General features: G+C 41.1%; 1 protein-coding gene across 3 annotated transcripts in view; it reads right to left on the bottom strand.

Annotated features, from left to right (window-relative positions):
• VIPAS39 (VPS33B interacting protein, apical-basolateral polarity regulator, spe-39 homolog) overlaps positions 1-21785 on the bottom strand; it is a 29391-nt gene that overhangs the window by 1283 nt on the left and 6323 nt on the right. The window contains exons 3-19 of one of the 3 annotated variants that reach the window (XM_036430309.2): positions 20826-20928; positions 19214-19357; positions 17948-17986; positions 17375-17439; positions 16599-16655; positions 13596-13688; positions 12853-12886; positions 12260-12362; positions 10432-10459; positions 7513-7586; positions 5734-5809; positions 5183-5317; positions 4571-4612; positions 4151-4240; positions 1941-2027; positions 1301-1390; positions 792-896 (exon numbers count right to left, since the gene is read on the bottom strand). In XM_036430309.2, the coding sequence (XP_036286202.1) occupies positions 792-896; positions 1301-1390; positions 1941-2027; positions 4151-4240; positions 4571-4612; positions 5183-5317; positions 5734-5809; positions 7513-7586; positions 10432-10459; positions 12260-12362; positions 12853-12886; positions 13596-13688; positions 16599-16655; positions 17375-17439; positions 17948-17986; positions 19214-19357; positions 20826-20928 (1365 nt within the window). The remainder of the gene's footprint in view (positions 1-791; positions 897-1300; positions 1391-1940; positions 2028-4150; positions 4241-4570; positions 4613-5182; positions 5318-5733; positions 5810-7512; positions 7587-10431; positions 10460-12259; positions 12363-12852; positions 12887-13595; positions 13689-16598; positions 16656-17374; positions 17440-17947; positions 17987-19213; positions 19358-20825; positions 20929-21785) is intronic. The other 2 variants (XM_036430318.2, XM_045577496.1) reach the window with 2 other exon arrangements.

Raw genomic sequence — 21785 nt, 5'->3', positions numbered from 1 at the left:
GAGATAACGGGAATACAATAAAACAAGACTCACAGGTAGGTACTGTAAGGAAAAGAGGAATGGAGGGGGGCAGGAGATTTTAAAAAATACATAGTGGGGTTCATTTACTCAGATACGAACGAGACCCCTATTCTGTATGTCACAAGCCTGAGTTGGGGATTTATTCTGGTCCTAACCTTCTCAGGGCCAAGATTAAACTAGCTTCTGCAAGGACTAGTGTGGATCGATTCCCAGTCAGGACACATCCCCAGTTATGGCGCGTAGGGGGGGCAGCTTATCAATATTTCTCTCTCACTTTAATGTTTCTCTTTCTCTCCCCCCTATCTTCCTCTCTCTAAAATCAATAAAAGCATATTCCTGGGTGAGGATTAAAAATAAATAGCTGAACAATCATTAAAAAAAAAAAAAAAAAAAAAAAAGATTTACTAGCTTTCAATGACCCCAGATAGGTCCCAAAACATCTAACATGGAGCTAAGATCAACATTAACAAAAAGCTCAGCAATTTCATGCTACGAGAGACAAGCAGGCTGTGTTTCCCAAATCGCTAACATCTATTTCACCCCCTTCTTACTTCCAACAGGTAGGTAATATCCATTCCCGGATGTTCTGAATCTGTAACATTCGTTCCTATATTGCCATTAGTAAGTCTCTCATACCTGCTAGGTTTAATTCTCAAGCAGTTACAGTTAAGTCTCAGCTGGAGGTGCCCAGGTTACCCTTTTACACACTTGATGCTACTTTGAGAACTGTCCGTCTCCCGAGGCTGTGGAGGGGTAGCTGCCCCACTTACCGTGCTGCTGAGAATGGCATCGATCTTCTCCTCCTCTGCAGATCCTTTGTCCACCTTACTCCTGTACGCTAGCAACTGCTGACGGTCCTTCAGGTCCCGGCAAGTCTGCACACCAAAACAGACAAGCAGTGAATCCCAAATCAGCCTTCTCTAAGAAGATCTTCTGCTTTTTATTACTTCCACTTTGAGCCAAGGTTCAAGAAGCAGCTACGGGTGACAGGGGCCAAGTCCCCTCAGAACCTCATGATGGAGTGAAGTCTACGGAGCTTATGTGGCTTGATTCAGTTCTATGAGTTCTCTGAGCAACAGACTTATAAGAGCACAGAGGAACCAGTCGGAAGGTGAGAAAATAGCCTAGGAGTGCTGGCCTCCAAACTAACTCCTGCCAGACCATTTTGCTCATAACATCAAAACTGAGGGCAGGATCTCAGGGTCCAGGACAGAGAAGACCTTAACCCCCACTCTCCACTGAGGCTCTAACTCAGGGTTCTTATTTCCTGGGGACTCACATCAATGACGACATCGTGGCACTTGAACTTCGTAGCTAAGTTCAACTTTGTGTCCACATCTTCCACTAGATTGACATACTCCTGTAATATCTGTGGGAAGAGGTACTTCTGATTAATGATTTGCAGAACTCTGAAAAGTAGAAAAAAAATCCTGAAGAAGGCAAACGAGTTCATCTACAACATCTGATGTCTACAATTCCCATCAGCAACCACAGGACCAGTTCTGTGATGGGAATGAGGTGGACCCCAAGCAGCGTTCCGCACCCCCCAGGAAAGCAGGGAAGAGCATGCTCCTCCATAGTCCAGAGCTGGATACCCAGGCCAGCAACAGGAATGCTCCACACCTGATCTGCACTGTGCCCTGATGTCCCTTCTCAGTGAGTTCTCCTTTTGTATCATTTCATCAATATGGCAGTACTCCACAGAGGCTAAACCCAGTGGGTGCTCCTCAGAAAGGGCAGGTTACTTCTAAAGGGCAAAGGAGAATGTCTCTCCCTGGCCTGTCCTACGTTAAGACCAATACTCTCCTTTAAGGGGAGAACAGAACAGAACAGAACAGGTCAGGTCTCCTGGCCAGTAAGAGCCTATAAGTTAGGTCTCCTAGAGGATCCTGTCCCCAACTCTGTTCAGGAGCCATTACCTGGACGGGGGCATTGTTCTTGTACAGAATTTCCACGACCCGATGGAAGCCAATGGGTGCTCTCTTCTTGGTGTAGCCCAGCCAGTTCTGAGAAAGAAGATGGCAGGAGTAGGTAGGCTGGACATGAACAACACACCCTGAGCTCGTCTCCCTGCATTTTACAGTCAGCCTAGAATAATGTGATGGTGAGAGTGGATGGACTGGGGTGGGGAACTGGGAAATGAGAGATGAGAAAAGGCAAGAAACTTGAGAGGGAGGAGGGAAAGAGTCAGAGGTATGAAAAGTTCTTAGATTTATAGGCACTTATGCAGAAAAGTGTAAAATAATAAGCTAAATGAATTAAGTAATTTACATAGCCATACTTGTAATATGAACTTATCTAGGAAATAAGTCCTATTCTTTACCTTAATTGAAGAGGGAGACAGAGATAGAAACATCAATGAGAGAAAATCATTGATCGGCTGCCTCCTGCCTGCCCCCTCCTGGGGATCGAGCCTGCAACCTGGTCATGTGCCCTTCACCGGAATCAAACATAGGACCCCTTAGTCTACAGGCTGATACTCTATCCACTGAGACAAACTTACATTTATATAAAGATGTTTCTTTGTATTTTTTTTTCATTGGTTTTTAGGGAGAGTGGAAGAGAGAAGAAAAGACAGAGAAACTTCAATGTGAGGGAAATACATCAATTGGTTGCCTCCTGCATGAGCCCTCACCCGGGCCCGGGCTGGGGAGAAGTTTGTAATAAGGTACATGTCCTTGACCAGAATCAAACCCCGGATCCTTTGGTTCACAGGCCAACGCTCTATCTTCTGAACTTAATCGGCTAGGACAAAGATGTTTCTTTGTAAATTCATGAGGAGAGATCTGGAAAGCAGCCATCAAACTTCCAGTGGCATCTGCCTTGAGGAAGGGGGTGAGACTAGGAGCAGGCAGTTGGTGGAAGAGAAACGTCACTCTTTACTCTTGATACTTCCATACAGTGTTTCATTTGGACACAGACACTATTGCTTTGGTAGTTAATGCAGCTAATTAAATAACCAGCAAAGGGGGAAAAACAGAAACTTCTTTAACCCATAATGGAAAAAAGTCAGTATTTAAAATGTCAACCAGTAGATATGACAACCAAATGCAATGCAAGATCCTTCACAGCAAACAAACACAAGAACAAACAGAAACAGCTCTAAGAGCTAATTTACTACACACTTTCTATATGATTAGAGTACTACATTAATGTTACTTTTTTTTTGCATATGCTATATGTAGTATACTATTACTAGTACATGCATATATGTATTAGTTGAATTATAAAGTTAATTTTTCTTTTCATCTGTCATCTTTTTTTTTTAAAATATATTTTATTGATTTTTTTTACAGAGAGGAAGGGAGAAGGATAGAGAGCTAGAAACATCGATGAGAGAAACATCGACCAGCTGCCTCCTGCACACCCACCACCAGGGATGTGCCCGCAACCAATGTACATGCCCTTGACCGGAATCGAACCTGGGACCTTTCAGTCCGCAGGCCGACGCTCTACCACTGAGCCAAACCGGTTTCAGCTGTCATCTTTTTTTTTTAATAATATATTTTTATTGATTTCAGAGAGGAAAGGAGAGGGAGAGAGTGAGAGAGAGAAACATCCATGATGAGAGAGAATCATGGATCGGATGCCTCCTGCAAGTCCCCAACTGGGGATTGAGCCCGCCACCTGGGCATTCGCCCCCGACCGAAATTGAACCTGACCCTTCAGTTCCTAGGCTGACGCTTTATCCACTGAGCCAAACAGGCCAGGGTTCATCTGTCATCTTGATTATAGCTCAAATTGAACACACCATTTATATTTCTTAGTTGCAAGCAATAAAAATTAATTTGTTTATTTAACAACACCCCCACCACACACACATATACTTCAAAAAAGGGAATGTATTACAAAGATACTGGGTAGCTTGCAGACTCTCAAGAAAGAAAAACACCCCAAATTATGCCATGGAAATAATTTGAAGACACTAATACTTCACCATCTGAAAAACTATAGGGCCAATTACACCACCAGCCCTAGCCAGACACTATATTACTAAACCAGGAATGATGGAGAGTAAAAAAAAAGACAGGTTTTAGGAAATTTTAGTAGTGAAGGGGACCATGGAAGAAATACAGGTTGCAGAGCAACAGGAGGAATATTTCCATAGAACAGGGATCCAGGCACTCACCTTTGTGGTGAAGAGAGCATCTACATCATGCCAGGCCCGGAGCTTGGCACGGGCGGCCAAGGCAGTCAGCACATACTGTTTATCTGGGATCTAGAAAGCAGAGACCAGCGTAAGAATTTAAGAGGTAGTAAGAATGTGCCAGAGGAGGTACTTGAGAATTCTGGAAAAGGTAGGCAAAATATACCATAGTGTTGATTCTGACTCTTAAAAAATCTGTAAGTCTCTCAGGTCACCAAGAACCCCGTAGTTTCCAAGCTCCAGCACTGAGGTAGGCCATTCAGTTAGAGCCTTATCTCACTCCCTACAAACACTTTCCTTGCCACCTTTAACCTTGAATATAAGACACTAACGAAGCAACATCCACTCCACATAGTTACCCTGATACCACATTTACCAAAGCACCGACCATTTTATATCTACCTTAAATGTCTTCTTCAGGTTGACTGGACTGCTGAATGTCCCCTAGGGTGAAAGTAGAGAAGGAACTGTAGTGTTACCGACTTTCCCAAATACCACCCAATCCTTTTGTACTGACTAGACTCTCTACATTTTACTCTGTAACCAATTAAACCCAGAAATTATTTTAAGAGCAAAGCTCCATCAGGTATCATGCAACCCGGCTTAACAAGACTGGGTTAATAAATATAGTATTTTTCCCAATTTCAGGCTAATCCAAACATCCACTTGTGATCGTTAAATTTTACAAAATGTGTTCAAACATCCAGTTACCTGACACCCTGCTGCTCTTCTGTGTCAGTCCATGTGCATTTACGGGCCTTTGAACAGAGCCCGCTGTGGGACCAGCTCTGCTGAGACAGAACGTGCTATGCTATAGGCCAGTTCACCGGACACCACACAAGCCTCACAAACCCCTCTTCCCTCCTGGCTCACCCCGGAGGGCCAGGAAAGCCTCCAGGTGGACTTCCAAGAGCTACACGCACCCCTTGATAACAGGGTACATCAAAATACTGACTTCGAGCTACGTTCCTCTGTGCAATGGGAGTGTGGGGGTCTTTCCCGTGTTGCCTGTACCTCGGGCTCTGTGTAGTGGTAGAAGCAGGAGTAGAAGAGTGTCGTCACTAGTGGCATATTGAGGATGGAAGCTTTGCGGGGGTGCTTCCGGAAGATCTCAGTTTGTCCTGCTGATTCTAGATGGCGGTCATTTGCCTGTAGTGGAGAGAGCCAAGTGATAAAAAGAACTATGTCCATGCGGTAGAAGCAGAGAGAAACTTAATGCTACCCTAGGAAAGAGGCAAGGAAGAGAAAAAGAAATGGCCTAGGATAACCCACCATTTTAGCCTAAAAGGAGATAGACCCAAGCTGGATGGAGGCAGACAGAGAAGTGACAATGCAATGGGAACTCTGGGATGAAGAGGAAATACTTCTAGGTTAGCTGCAGGTGAGAAGAAAAAGATGCTGAGGACAATGTAGGGAAGGGGTTATGGTGGAGAGGGAGAAAACGAAAGGCCCTTAGAGACTGTAACAGGAAATGACATATGTGGGCAGAGCACAGATGTGTCCTAGAGGCTGATGGCACTGAGCTTTGGCGCTGAAGCAGAAAACACAGATATGAGGAGTCTAACCTCAATAATGATTTGACGTTCCAGGAGTGTGTAATGGTCTTGTATGTGTGCAGCATCTTCCACTGAAAAAGGCAAACTGATAGAGGGCCAAAGGTTAGTACCTCTTTCTCTACTCAGACAGGAAACAAACCCAATTAGACCAAATCACTATTATAACATAAGAGGCTCATGGTGCTTCATAAATCTAATCTCAATTCACCTCTGGAACATCCCCAAAAGGCAGAGAGAGAGAAAGCAGAAAATAGAGCAGAGCTTTGGCTGGGATTTTGCATTTAAAGTTTTTGCCAACTGAAGAGGTATCCTGAAAATTGACAAAATGTATGTAGCCATTAGTGATTTTGTTGAGGAATGAATTATTGTAGAATCCTCTTACTGTGGGAGTTGTAATGATTGGTGAGTCACCTGGCTAAGGAGGGAGCCCAGCCAACTGCTCAGCTACATCCCAGGGAAGCACTTTGGTCAATGTCACTGCTTAATGTCAACGTTTAACTCTCCTTTAGGTTCACTTACATTTGTGAGGTGTCCTTTTACTGTAGAGTAATAAGGTAAAAGTAAATTACATGGCATGGTGGTATGTTTGTAGACTGGTATAGACCTCAAAGATTCACACAAATGTCAAAGGTCCTATCTTCAATACTTCATTATATTTTTACACATGAAGAAGCTGAGGGACAGTGTCTTACCTAAAAGGCACATGACAAGTCATTGGGTAAGGCCAGGAACAGAAGCCAGATTTTAAACTCCCAGTTCACAGATCTACCCTTCAGATACTGTGGCCTTATTTTCCTACTCCACTCATTCCAGGAGGAATACTGAAATTCATTTATACTATGCCAGATTAAATGTGAGCCACAGCCAATTTTTAAGAGAAAAGAGATGAAAATAGGTCCCAGTTGCTTCACTACTCTACCTTTTCTCTTTGATTACCAGAGGCCATAGGACATAACTCAGTATTTGATTTGATAAGATTAAACGTGAAGATGGCATTGACATAAATGAATTTCTGAATGTGAAACCTGACAATCACATCACATGAGGAATGATGGGAACCACTATGAACACTGAACCTGGAGAAGCAAGGTCCACTGGGCAGAATCTACACCTGTTTTAGATTCAGGAAAGCAAGATTTGGCTCAATATAGGAAGCACTTTCCAACCAGGAAGGTTGTCCAACAATAAAATGAACTACTTTCAAGAGCAGCGAGTGCCCAATCACTGGAAGAGTGATGTGGGGGCTGGTTTTCACAGGGACTTATATTCTCGGTCAAAGCCTGTACCGAATCAGTGGTTCTTGAACTTTGGGGTTCAAGGACCAATAACATTGAAAATAATATATAAGGTAAAGTGTTTCCCACTGTTATTGTAATACATATGGTCATAAATAATTATGACCAATTTTATTATCAAAAAGTGTATGTGTGTTTGGGAGTGGGAAGGTGGGGGGTGAGGTGGTAGAGGGGGGAAAAATCCCAGAATAAAAAGCAGTCTTTCAATTAAATAAATGTAGCTTTCAAAAGAAAAAGGAAAAAAAAAGAAAAAAGAAAAAAAAAACAACACTTCTATATATTGTCTATTTTCCTTAATTTAGCACCAATCAATGAAAATCCTATTGGGGACTAGTATTTCAAACCATCAAGTAAGACAATTTTTAATGATACTTGTATGAACTATTGTGTTAGCCTTTCCCTTCAACTATCTATCCATTCCACCCTCTTTTAGTCACTGAACTCCTCTGCATGTGAGTATTTATACTTAAAAACATTTTTCCTCCATACTTACCCGATGCAGGTCTTAAGAAATTCTTTCCGTTTCTCAGGGTCCTGAATGCTCAAGTGCTCTCGATAATGGGACAGCTTAAAAAAACAAAACAAAACAAAACAAAACAGAAAGGCTGTGAGCTAGTTTGTCTCCTTAGAAGGGGGAGTTAACTCCTTAAGCAGACTTTCCATGCCTAAAAACTAAATTCTTGCTCAGCAAGTGTGGCTCAGTGGTTGTATCAACCTATAAACCAGGAGATCATGGTTCGATTCCAGGTCAGAGCATATGTCCGGGTTGCACACTCGATTCCCAGTAGCGGACATGCAGGAGGCAGCAGATCGATGATTCTCTCTTATCACTGATGTTTCTCTCTCTCTCCCTCTCCCTTCCTCTCTGAAACCAACAACAAATACACACACACACACACACACACACACACACATTTTTAAAGCTAAATTCTTCATTATCAGATATTCCTTCTTGGTATGGATTGGATGTGGGGATGGAGAGGGCAAAGAGTGATTTGAAATTACTCTTTGGGCCCTGGCCAATGTGGTTCAGTTGGTTGGGCACTGTCCTGTGCTCCAAAAGGTTGTCAGTTCAATTCCCAGTCAGGGCACATGTCCAGGCTACATCCTAGATGGGGGCATGCAGGAGGCAGCTGATCCATTTCTTGCTCTCACAACCATGTTTCTCTCTTTCTCTCTCTCCCCCTCCCTTCCTCTAAAAATCAATTTTAAAAATATTTACCAAAAAAGTCATTCTTTGGTTTATCTATAATTGCAATATATAATATGGTAGCCAATAGCCACATGTTTGTTTACATGTAAATTTAAGCCAATTAAAAAGTAAGAAATTTAGGTCCTTAGTTGCACTAGTCATTTTTTAAGTGCTCAACAGCTACATGTGATCTGTGGCTCCCACATCACAGATACAGAATATTCCCATCATTGCAGAAAGTTTTATTGGGCATGCTGATCTATAATAAAACATATTCAATTCAATCATACACTGAGTGGCCAGATTATTATGATCTCTAAACGCATAATAATCTGGCCACTTAGTATAGATATTAGAGAGGCCTGGTGCATGAATTTGTGCATGGGTGGGGTACAGCCAGCCTAGCCAGGGGGAGGGGACATGGGCAGTTGGCCAGCCTGCCTGCTGGTCGAACTCCTGGTGAGGGGACAATTTGCATATTAGCCTTTTATTATATAGGATTATATAGTATACACTGAGTGGCCAGATTATTAAGCGTTCAGAAATCATAACAACATGGCCACTCAGAATAATAGAGTACATGCAAAAAATAATAAAGTTATAAATAAAAATGAGTAACCCAAACCACATTTATTTTCACTAATCAAACTTCAAAACAACAAACTTTATAAGAATGCCATATGAAAAAAATTCCTTATAGTTTCAAATCTATGAAGATTAAAAATAGAAACAAAGATTTTTCAAAATGATTACTACAAACTGCCAATCATTTTCAGCAGATAAGATAAAGCATTTTTTTGAGACTTTATCCTGCCTTAAATATTAAGTCCATGTTCCTTTTACAGAATATTATTTAAAAATATTTTCCTGAGTTATACTCTGTTGTGCAAACAGTTTAACAACATTATTAAATGTGCCAGGCAAACATGAGCACTGCTCTCACCACACACGTGCTGTACAGTGACTCAAGGAACAATCCTGCCACAGACAGTGCTGGGAAGTTCAGCCCCACACTATAACAAACTTCAAGAAATGGCCCTAGGCCAAAACCGGTTTGGCTCAGTGGATAGAGTGTCGGCCTGCAGACTGAAAGGTCTCAGGTTCGATTCTGGTCAAGGGCATGTACCTTGGATGCAGGCATATCCCCAGTAGGGGGTGTGCAAGAGGCAGCTGATCAATGTTTCTCTCACATTGATGTTTCTCTAACTCTATACCCTTCTCCCTTCCTCTCTGTAAAAAATCAATAAAATATATTTTTTTTAAAAAGAAAAGAAAAGAAATGGCCCTAGCCATTTGACTCAGTGGATAGAGCGTCAGACTGCAGACTGAAGAGTCCCGAGTTCTATTCCAGTCAAGGGCACATGCCCAGGTTGTGGGCTCGATCCCCAGTGGGGGTGTGCAGAAGGCAGCCATTCATTTATTCTCTCTCATCATTGATGTCTCTATCTCCCTCTCCTTTTCTCTCTGAAATCAATAAAAATATATTTTAAAATGGATCACTAAAGTTTTAGGAATACAATTAAACTTTTGGTTAAATTTCAGATTTATTCTCATATTCCAGAAATTCACTCTATAATGGTGAAAATCTGTCAGAAATCTATTTTAACATTCAGTCACTGAGCTCTAGCTAAAGTGTGTGCTGGGTGTGCCACCAGCTTGACCTCTCTTCCTTCTTGACATATATCTGGCTTCTTATCCCTCTTAGCTTTCAATAGTGTCTTTTCTTTTTTTTATTGATTGATTTGAGAGAGAGAAAGGGAGAAAAACATCAATTTTGTTGTTCTACTTATTTATGCATTCATTGGTTGATTCTTGCATATGCCCTGATCAGGGATTAAACCCTTAACTTTGGCATATCAGGATAATGCTCTCATCAACGGAGCTACCCAGCCAGGGCCAGCATCTTCTTTAGAATTAGAAGCCAAAATCCAAAAGCTCCTACAGGAATTGAAAACAACTAAAAAGAAACAAACAAAATTGCAAACTGATGAGCCAATTTTCATTTATTTTTTAAAATTTAAAGCCCAATTTAAAAAATGTATCAAAACAATAATCATATGGACTAAGTTTCCAGAATTCCTAGATGTCTCTCTCTCTTCTGAATATAATCAATACAAATGGAAAAGAAATATGTTCAATCTTTTCTGGAATCCTGGTGACTGAGTTTTGGCTTAGATTTCAGTTAAATAAGACGCCAACTGAAACAAAGGCCATACTTACCGCAAGCTCTTCTGTTCTATCTAGGAACCTGGGAAGAAGCAGAAGGAACAGGGCATTTTAATCTAATGACATGTGGCAGCGTAACTTCACAAAATAAGACAGCTGCTCTAAGAGAACACAATTCAAACTCATTTGACTCCATACATAAGATAAACTCTTGTCTTCATAAACTTTCTACCACAGCAACCCTTTGAAAACATGGTGGACAAGCAATCAGTATTCCCTGATCTTTCTAGCTGAGAAAAAAGCAGGGCACTAGTAACTGTAGGGTTACCTGGGCTCATGGGAAGGTCAGAGCCTCCTTATCCCACAGTAATGCCATGGACCCTTTGAGGAAGAGTCAAGCACTCTCCTTCTCTGCCGATTCCCGAACAGATTTCCCACGCTGTTCTCTTGTTTTCATGTACAGTGTTAAGTGTGTTTTGTCTCTCCCAAAAGGTGGGAAGGCCTCAGACAACAAGGACTTTGATGTTCTGATCCCTTTGCACTCTGAATGTTCCACTATACTTAACATCATGCTTTGCCATAGAGGTGAGGCTTACTGAGGCCCTGTTGACTGGAAAGAGGGAAGGAGAGAGAACACCTTGCCTCGATCAATGTGCCTTCTGAAAACTCATGGCTAACCATCTGTATTTTGACTCTAATCAGGTGATCTGCTTTCCCCACCTTAGTCTTTGGGGCAGCTCATCACTATGCTGAAGTCACTGGTAAATGGAGTTACCCTAGGCCACACGTCAGCCTCAAGAGAGGTTCCAACCCCTTCTCTGACACTGAAGAAAGAACATAATATACACACATAGCCTAAAGGTAAAAAATAACCTACTGATGGGAATGAAATAGGAAAGGAAAATAGGAGAGAAGATACCCCCTTCCCAACCCACTCTCCAACCCCAGCAGATATGCCTACCTCTGACCTCTCCACCAATCAGAATCCTGCCTCGTCTCATAAGCCCAACTCAATTCCTAACCACTTCCACAAGGCTATCCACAAGGCTGAACTAAAAGTTACATTTGCTTCTTCTGCTCTTCCTGTACTTCTCACTACCAACACTGTAATAAAAAGTAACTTCAGCCCTGGGGCTCGTAATAAAAGATACCTCCCGGCCTGGCTGGCATTGCTCAGTAGTTATAGCAACGGCCTTTGCACCAATCAAGGGCACGTCTCTGAGTAGCAGGTCCGATCCCCGCCCCCACTTGGGACGGGTGTAGGAAGCAAACAATCGATGTGTATCTGTCACATTAATGTTTCTCTCTCTCCCTCTCTCTCTCTCTCTCTCTCTCTCTCTCTCTCTCTCTCTCTCTCTCCTGAATCTTTCTCCCTTCTTGCTCCCTTCCACTCTCTCTAGAATCAATACAAAAAATATCCTCACTCCTTGAGTGAGAATTTTTTAAAAAAGGCACCTTCATTATAGATCTTCTATTTTAAAAATGCTTATTAAATATTAATACTGCAGACTAGGCATTATGGAAGTATTTTAAACAACACTAACTCTTCATCTTCATAATGATCCTGTGGGATAGGTATCACCATCTCCATTTTACTGATGTGAAAACTGATATTTGGAGAGGCTGGGTAACTTGCTCAAGGTCATGCTATGAATTAATGGTGGAGCCAGTATTCGATGCAGGTATGTCTGACTCCAGAACCGGTTCTGAACCACCTGCTACACAGTTACCTTAACGCAGCCTGTGGTGCTAGTTATCCCATCACATTTCAATATCTTGTCTAATAAGCATTTCCAGAACAGACAGTGTCTTCTTTGTGTTCTCCAGAGGGCTTTGAACAAAATACTTAATGTACTTACTGGACCAGATGATCAGTTCTTACCTGAAAAGATCTAATAGCAGCTTTTGATCCCCTATTTCCTTAAGGAAGTGAATGAGATGTCTCAGGGCAACCTGTCGCACCTCTAGCTCTCGGAAGAGGACCTCTGATGGGCAGGAAGAAGTCAGGTGGATAAAGATTAAAGCCTATTACTCAAGTGTAAAATTGGTCTCCCTACTCACACATTACAAAATTAATTCCTCAAAGCCAATCAGGAATTTTTTTACGGTACCTATCCCTAAGGCTCAATCCACCATCAACCCACACCATGCTTCAAGGAAGCTCTTAGCCACTGAGTCAGCTTTCAGTTCTCACCAATCTAAACAGAGGTACTCAGCATCAACTCTGACTTTCTCAAACCAGCACAGCTGTCTATGTGCCCAGTACATAGAGGAGTGTTGCAGTTAATGTGGCTGCCACTAACGAATGACAACTGCCCTCGGAGACGTGAGATGAACTTTGAGGTCTCAGATCAGCCCAACTGTCTCTGCAGCAGACGTGATGCTGGTAAATTCTGGTATAAAGCCACACGCCTTGCTCCCCTCAAGTGTAGCAGACATCGTGCTGACTGAAGATTTCCCTCAAACCATCCTCACCTTTGCTCAGGGTCCTCTTCAGGAATATCAGAACCTGGAGGAAAAGAGAACAAAGAGCCCTAGCTGGTTTGGCTCAGTGGATGGAGTGCTGGCCTGTGGACTGAAGGGTTACTGGTTCAATTCCAATAAAGAGCACATGCCTGGGTTGCAGGCTCAGTCCCCAGTGGGAGGCATGCAGGAGGCAGCCAATCAATGATTCTCTCTCATCATTGATGTTTCTGTCTTTCTCTTCCTCTCCCTTCCTCTCTGAAATTAATAAAAATATTATTTTAAAGAGAAAATAAAAAATTAATTACCCAGTGCATTCTTCCAAAAACAAAGCCCCTCCCTGAGCACCAATGTCTAGGAATGAGTTCAGCAACTCAGTAGGCATCTTTGCAGACCCAGATAACACATTTCTTGATGTGATGGAAGGACAGGTGGTGGACATCTGGAACTGCACTGTGTCTTGGGAGTCCACAGGCCCGAGTCTATACTAGCAGGAGATACTTCCCTGCTCTCACAGCCCTCCTCCCTCAGAGTACAGTAGCCAACCTACTGCTTCTTGGTTATAATCAAGAGTTCCACATACAGCACATGTCCTACCATCTGGGCTTTAAAGTACTTATTGCTGAAAATCCTACACATCAAAAGGAAACCCAGGATCTTTGACATTTAACCTAAAAAATGTTAAAGTCTATTCTGATTGGATTTTCAGAAACTAACAAAAAACAATTAAATAACAAACAAAACCCACAACTCACGGCAGTAATGACGTTTCCATCATGCATGCTAACTGCTTCCTCTAAGAGTAGTAGCTTGTCCTGTAAGGAGCGGAATCTTTCTAGTGAGCAGACCTGGACGAATAAGAAGAGAATTAGTGAGCTGGAAGAAGACTCTTCACTATATTCCTCTGTCACTGGACACTGAAGAACAGGCAAGAATAAAAGGAGATGTCTCCAAAGAAAGCCACTTTATTTTACACGGTGATGCTCAGAACAATATCGACAGTAGGTTCCCACCACACTCTCTCTAGTCAGCCTTATGCTCTATATGTCATTTCCTGATGAAGTCTCGCCAAAGTCACCAGGTAGAGATCACTTCCTCTTTTTATAATGAGATATAAATTACATACAATAAAATCTACCCTATTTAAATGGACAATTCGGTGAGTTTTGACAAGAATAGAATTCCATAGAACTACTGTATTAACACAATCAAGATACAGAATACTTCCATCATCCCAAAGAGTTCCTTGTTTACTTTAATGTCCATATCTTCCCATCCCATCCCCAGTCTATTATATATACCACCATTTATTTACCTGTTTGCTCCAGATGGATATTTGGATTTTCACTTTGGGAACTATTATTAGTAAAGCTGTATGAACATTTGTGTATAAGACTTTGTATGGACATGTTTTGGTCCATACAAAACATGAATTGTAAATGACCACAAATGAAATTAAGTGTATGATTAACTTTGTAAAAAATTGCCAGACTATTTCTCAAAGCAGTTTTACTATTTTTCCTTCCGGCTGACAGTGTACAAGAGTTCCACATCCTCCCAATATTTGGTATGATCAGTATTTCAAAGTTTAGCCATTCATTCCAGCAGCTGCATAGTGGTATCACACAGTTTTAATTCACACTTTCTTGATAACTAATAATGTTGAGCACCTTTTCAAGGGCTCATTGGACATTCATATATGTTTTTTGTGATATATCTGGTCAAATCTTATGCCAATTTTTATTGAATTGTTATTTTCTTATTACTGAAAATATCTCATTCTTTATATATTCTGGATGAAAATCCTTTATAATATGTATATTTTACAAATATTTTCTACCAACAATAATGATATTTTAGTTTATTTGTTAATCCTCACCCACATATATTTTTTTCCATTGATTTTTAGAGAGAATGGGAGACTGCGAGAGAGAGATCGACATGAGAGAGACCCCACATGCACCCAATCAACCTGCAACCTAGGTACATGCCCTTGACCAAGAATCAAACCCTCAACCCTTTGGTCTGTAGGCAGATGCTCTGAGCACTGAGCAAAACCAACCAGGATGGTCCTTTTCATGTTTTTAAATGCACTCAAAGAACACAAGTTTTAAATTTTGATTAAGTCTACTTAATCACCTTTTTCGTTTTTTGTTTTTCCTAAGTAATAAATATTTGCCTAACACGAAGTCACAAAGATTGTCAGCTATATTTTCTTCTAGAAGTTCTATAGTTTTAGCATTTACTTATAGTTAGGTCTCTGACCCATTTTAACCCATTAGTTATTATGTTAATTCTCACAAAATTAATCTATAAATTCAATACAATCTCAATAAAAATTTCAGAACTTCTTTTGTAGACACTGACAAACTGGTACTAAAATCTCTATGGAAATAAAAAGGATTTACAACAGCCAAAACAATTTTGAAAGAGAAGAGCAAGGTTGAAGGACTTATATTACCTGATTTCAAAATTTACTAGAAAGCTGCAATAGTCAAGACTGTGATAATGGCATAGGGTAAACAAATAAAGCAATAAACTAGAATAAAGAGTCCAGAAATAGACTTACACACATATGGTCAATTCATTTTCGACAAAGGCACCAAGATAATCCCATGGAGAAAGAATAGTCTTTTAGAAAAATAGAGCTGTAAGAAATGAAGAACTCTAGGGAAAAAAACAAACACACTCCAATCCTAATCTCCCACCATATACAGAGTGGGGCAAAAGTAGGTTTACAGTTGTTCATATGGAAAATAATAATTAGTAAATAATAATACAAGAATAAACTCAGTGTTTTGCATATTCACAACTATAAACCTACTTTGGCCCCACCATATATAAAAGTTAACTCATGCCCTGGCCAATTTTGTTTAGTGGATAGAGCATTGGCTTGCAAACCAAAGGATCATACGTTCAATTTTGGTCAAGGGCACCCACCTGGGATTCAGGTTCAATCCCGGCCCTGGTCAGGGCTCATATGTGTCTCTCTCAGATTGATGTTTCTCTCTCTCCCCCTCCCTCCCTCCGTCCCTTTTACTTTCTCTAAAAATCAATGGAAAAAAAGTATTCTTGGGTGAGGATTAACAACAACAAAGTTAACTCATACTGGATCTCAGACCTAAACATAAAAGAGCATGTTCATTCAAAATGGGCAGTTGGCCGGCCTGCCTGCTGGTCGAACTCCTGGTCTAAGGGACAATTTACATATTACCCTTTTATTATATAGAATATACACTGAGTGGCCAGATTATCATGCGTTCAGAGATCATAATAATCCTGCCACTCAGTGTATATTTTATTGATATTCACAGAGGAAGAGAGAAAGAGAAACAACAGTATGAGAGTAAGCATCAATTGGCTGCCTCCTACACAACTGGATCCAGCCCTGACGGGGAATCAAACCATAATCTCTGACTCTCAATCACTGAGCTATGTTAGCCAGGCTAAACCGGCAAACTTTTGGTGTACAGAACAATGCCCAACCAACTCAGCCACACTGGCATGGCCACCGTTATTCTTAAAAGTACTTTTCTCTCTCGTCCATCACTCTTTCCCCATTACCCTATCAAAGTAACACTAAACTCAAAAGAATATCAAATTTTGCAGCTGACTTTCCATCTTAGTGAATTTATTTCCTTCCTGAAAACCATTTAACAAATCGAATTGAAGAGAGGGGTCAAGAAATCCTCCCTATGGGAACAGTGGCCAGCTTCCCCAAAAATATCCCATAAGACTTCATTCCCTCGTGGCCTTACCTTGCCCTTCCGAAGGCGTCGCACCGTGTCGCTGGGGCTCCAGTCATTGCTGTAGTCCTGAAATATTAGCAACACATGAATCCCAAGAAGTTAAGGGATCAGAATTATCAGTGTGCCAGCTCCCCGCCTCAAACTCAGTGTCTTAGTCCCTAACGGGGACATATTTTGTGGGAGGGAATGGGAGAAAAATTAATGAACTGGGATAGTCCTGTTCTGAATTTCTGAAGGATCTAGAACAGGAGCAATACAGATGGGAAGAAAGGAATCAAAGACAGAATGAACCAACTGACAAAATCAGTAACCCTATGCCTATCAATCCCTCAATGCAATCAATCCCATTTTTGAGACTCTATTAAATAATAGCTATGTCAGCGTACGGAAAGAGGGAGACATGTTCCTTTTATAGACTTTAGGATATAGTTTCTTCCTTATGAACCAATTTGCTTTTTTATGTGCTTCATGGGAGTATAAGCTTCATCAAGTTTCCAGTTCACATTGATGATCCAAAGTTTCAAAGTATAGCCTTCAAAAAGCAGCACACTGGGGAAGGAAAGGGTGCTAGGACTGAGTCAGAAAGTAGATACTTTTGACTGCAAGTTCCACCATTTACTAGCTGTGAGACCCCAGGCAAGCCCTAATGTTTAGGAGCCCAGTGTTCTTATCTATAAAGCGGGGTTAAATTAACAGGTGCTCAAAAAGTGGGGAAGATCAAGTAAGATAAGGTCAAAGCATTTTAGACTGTGTACAGTGTCAACCCAGTGTAAGGTATTACTCACCCTAAATTCCCCCTTAGGTCTCCCCAGCTCTGGAGCATAGCTTTTGGCAGGTGTGTCAGTAAGCGCTGAAAGAGAACAGGCAGCTGTTTTAGAGGGACACCACCTTCTTGTCGTTCCTTTCCTCAATGCTTCCTTCTTGACTTGCAGGGTCCCAAGGTATATTTTAGGGCCCAAAGTAATTTTTGGTTCCTCTCCAGAGCCAGTATCCCTAGAAGTCACCCATTTCCCTGTAACTAGAATCTACCTCTTACTCAGAATGAGAAAAATTCTCTAATAATGATGACTCTGAATAAATTTTTTTTAAATATATATTTTATTGATTTTTTACAGAGAGGAAGGGAGAGAGATAGAGAGCTAGAAACATCGATGAGAGAGAAACATTGACCAGCTGCCTCTTGCACACCCCCTACCGGGGATGTGCCCGCAACCAATGTACATGCCCTTGACTGGAATCGAACCTGGGGTCTTCTGAATAAATTTTATCAAATTGTCTAATTACCACTTTTCTCCATGACTCCCTAGACTATACCTCAGATCAGTAACATCTCCCAAAGTAATCAAGAAAATGCCTACCGTCAGAAAGGGACTGGAAACTTCCAAGTCTAGTTCTCCCTAAAGATAAAGAACACATGAGGAAGAGGTGAACAGTTAAGTCAGACCCACTCTCACTTGGTTAAGGATGTGGTGTGTATAAAACCTTATTATGTATTAAAGGAACTTAAGACTTAAAAAAACTTTATTCAATTTCAGAACTTTAAGATAACATGGAGGGAAAAGGCAAGGAGGAAAAAAATTTTAATTACAATAAAAACTGAAGCTCTGTACCCACTAAGCAATAACTTCCTGTTCCCCTCACCCCTGCCCCTGGTAACCACTACATATTCTACTTTCTGTTTCTATGAATCTGACTAGTCTATATAAGTGGACTCATACACTGTTTATCTTTTTGTGTCTGGCTTATTTCACTTAGCATAAAGTTCTCAAGGTTCATCCATGTTGTACTATGTACCAGAATTCTGTTCCTTTATGGCTGAATAATATTCCATTGCATGTACATTTGCTTATCCATTCATTAGTCAATGGACATTTGGGTTATTTCTACTTTTGGCTATTCTGAATATTGCTGCTATGAACATTGGTGAATAAATATTTGTTCACGTTCCTGCTTTCAATTATTTTGGGTATATACCTAAAAATGGATTTCTTAATCATATGGTTACTGAGTTTAACTTTTAAAATTTTTAGGAACTGCATATTGTCTCTTACAGTGGCTATACATTCTACATCCCCACCAGCAGTGCCCTAGGGTTCCCAACAGCAATGCACAGGGGTGGGGAGAAATTTTGACCTAGGCAAATTTCTTCAGTACCTGTCAAAGGGTTAATGCTAATTCTGTTCACATTTTAGAAACCCAGACCAACCCCTCTGAATTTCTCTCATTTCTTCCACTCTTGATCCCCAACTGCCAGCTCCAAAGGTAATTTTTTTCCTTCAATAATCTCCTCCCACAGTAAATAAATAGTATAATCCGAGTATTTTGTTGTTGTTGTTTTTAATCCTCAACTGAGGATATTTTTCCATTGGTTTTTTTATGGAGAAGAGAAGAGGGAAAAACAAGAGAGAAACATTGATGTGAGAGAAACACAACTGGTTGCCTCCCGCACGAGCCCTGACCAGGACCCAGGCCAGGGAGGAGCCTGCAACCAAGGTATGTGCCCTTGACTGACATCGAACCTGGAGGCTGACACTCTAGCCACTGAGCCAAACCAGCTAGGGCCTGAGCATTTTTTTGAAAAAATAAAAGACGATTCCCGGTGGCTTTAACCACCACTTTTTTACCTTTAAAAAAGCTGCTCAGGGAATAGGTAGAAGGAGGTTTGGGTAGCTGTGCATAGGAGAAGCTGTTTCGGCTCTTTAGCTGTTCACGCCCCTCATGGTTTGACCCACTGCTACCAGCAGTCTCTTTGATGGACCATGAGATACCTGTGAGATAGTAAGAACTAAATCAGTCATTCTCATCCAAATAAATCCTAGATAACAAGCATTCCAACAAACTCTAAAAGCTTTTCACCAGAGGCTCTGGTCTTCTGGCTAACAAGAACTCCAAAAATCAAGTCAGGGTGAAAGAATAGAATCAAATACACTAATCAACAGAAAAATGGGCAAAGGAAATGAATAAATGGATCACAAAAAAAACAAAACACATTCAAGTGGCTATTAAGTACATGAAAAGATGCTCAACCTCACTTTTAATAAGATAATTACATACATGAAAAGTACACTTAAGCAACACTGGTCCCCTTTAAGATTGGCAAAGATCCCAAGGTTTAATAATACCCTGTGTCGGCAAGGCTGTGCGGAAACAGGAACCCTCTGACATTGCATTGCTGGTGGGAGTACAAATTGATGCAACCCACATGGAGGGCAATTTGGCAATATCTATCCAATACAGATGCAATTGCCCTCTGCCAATAACTTCACTCTAGGACTTGATCATTCATAATCACCTCTGAGCAGAATACAAGGTTACTGGTAGCAAAATAAACAACACAAGTCTGGAAGCAATATAAAGTTCATCATTAGTGAGCTGAATAAATTACAGAAAATGCATATATTGTAATACCATACTGCTAGTTAAAAAAACAGAAAATGAGAGAGCTCTTTATGTACTGATATGAAAAAATTTCTAAGCTATAGTATTAAGTGAAAAGTGCAGGGTATAAAGTATGCTATCACTTGTATAAAAAAGGGGTAAGTATATTCTTATATGTATCTCCAAATGTAAAAAGAATCTTTTGATGCATACACAGGAAGCAAACAATGACAGTAATTTCTTGGAAGGACAGGAACTAAGAACTGAGTAGATACATGACAGTGTGGGAGGAAAACTTTTGACTGTATGCCTTCAATACTTTTTTATTTTTAAATTACATGAGAGTATTCGCTATTAAGAAAAAAATGCTTTACTATCCTTAAAAATTTGATAGACTCTGCAAAAGTATTAAGTGGTATTATTTAAACACTAGGCAGCGAGACTTGGTGGCTAAGGAAGTCAGTTTTGCCAATAGTTATGAGCATGTAAGTCAGTAGTTCTCATACTAGAAGTATCCGCAGTGCTTTTTATACAATGAGACCCCCTCCACCCTATCCCTATCACCTACTGAATCAGTGTCTCTGGAGTGACCCTAGGAACGTAATTTTAACAAGCACCCAAATGAATCTAAAAAAGCCAGGTAGGTGTTGGCCCTAGGACAGCAGACCTAGCCATATGGGAAATACTGCTGTATTTCCCCAAGGATCTTCTCCTGGGGTTACATTTCCAGGTGTGTGCATCTGAAAATAGCTACCCTCATTCCCTTTCCTGACAAGCATTGAAGAGACAAACAAGTGGGCCTTCATTGGTGACAAGAACCCTGAATGTCACTCCCCTCACAGGGCCTTTTCTACTTACTTCCCACAGGTTCCCCAGTCCAGCTGACTCTCTCCAGGTCGTCATCGTCGTCATCATCCACGAAGTCTCGAAGGCTATTCACTGCCCGCTTGGATTCCTTTAACTGCAGAGGGACATCAGGAGGGACACTCAGGCCATCAGCAATGCCCACCCTTCTCTTCGAGGACCAAGAAGGCTGAGGAATTGGAACCTGAAGATGGCCAACACTTGCACCTTCTGTAACAGAAACTCTATCCTGCTAAATATTTGCCAAGGAAACAAATTGCTTTTTAGCTGAAACCGGTTTGGCTCAGTGGACAGAGCGTCGGCCTGTGGACTGAAAGGTCACAGGTTCAATTCCGGTCAGGGGCATGTACCTTGGTTGTGGGCACATCCCCAGTAGGGGTGTGCAGGAGGCAGCTGCTTGATGTTTCTCTCTCATCGATGTTTCTAACTCTCTATCCCTCCCTCTTCCTCTCTGTGAAAAATCAATAAAATATATATAATATATTTTTTAAAAATTGCTTTTTAGTCAACACTGCAGTCCCATTGCAAAGCAGTTGGGAGGGCTCAGAGCCACCTCTGGGTTCTCATCATATTCCTGGCAATGCCTTGCTGTGTAAACCTGAGTGAGTTTACCCACTCTCTCAGGTGTTAGAAGAGATATGTTCCCGCATTTATAAAATAGTCACAATAAACAGACAAAATCTCCAACCAGTTCATTTTCCAAATAGAATAAACTATATCACATGATAAAAGACTTGGGATTCTTAAAAATAAAACAAAACAGAAATGAATCTTCTTAAGAATATAAAGTAAGCCCTAACCGGGTTGGCTCAGTGGATAGAGCATCAGCCTGTGGACTGAAGGGTCCCAGGTTCAATTCCGGTCAAGGGCATGTACCTTGGTTGCAGGCACATCCCCAGTATGGAGTGTGCAGGAGGCAGCTGATTGATGTTACTCTCTCATAGATGTTTCCCT

This window comes from Pipistrellus kuhlii, unplaced genomic scaffold, assembly GCF_014108245.1.
Source record: "Pipistrellus kuhlii isolate mPipKuh1 unplaced genomic scaffold, mPipKuh1.p scaffold_m20_p_1, whole genome shotgun sequence".
NCBI classification, from domain to species: domain Eukaryota; kingdom Metazoa; phylum Chordata; class Mammalia; order Chiroptera; family Vespertilionidae; genus Pipistrellus; species Pipistrellus kuhlii.
This window is presented reverse-complemented; position numbering and strand designations above follow the sequence as displayed.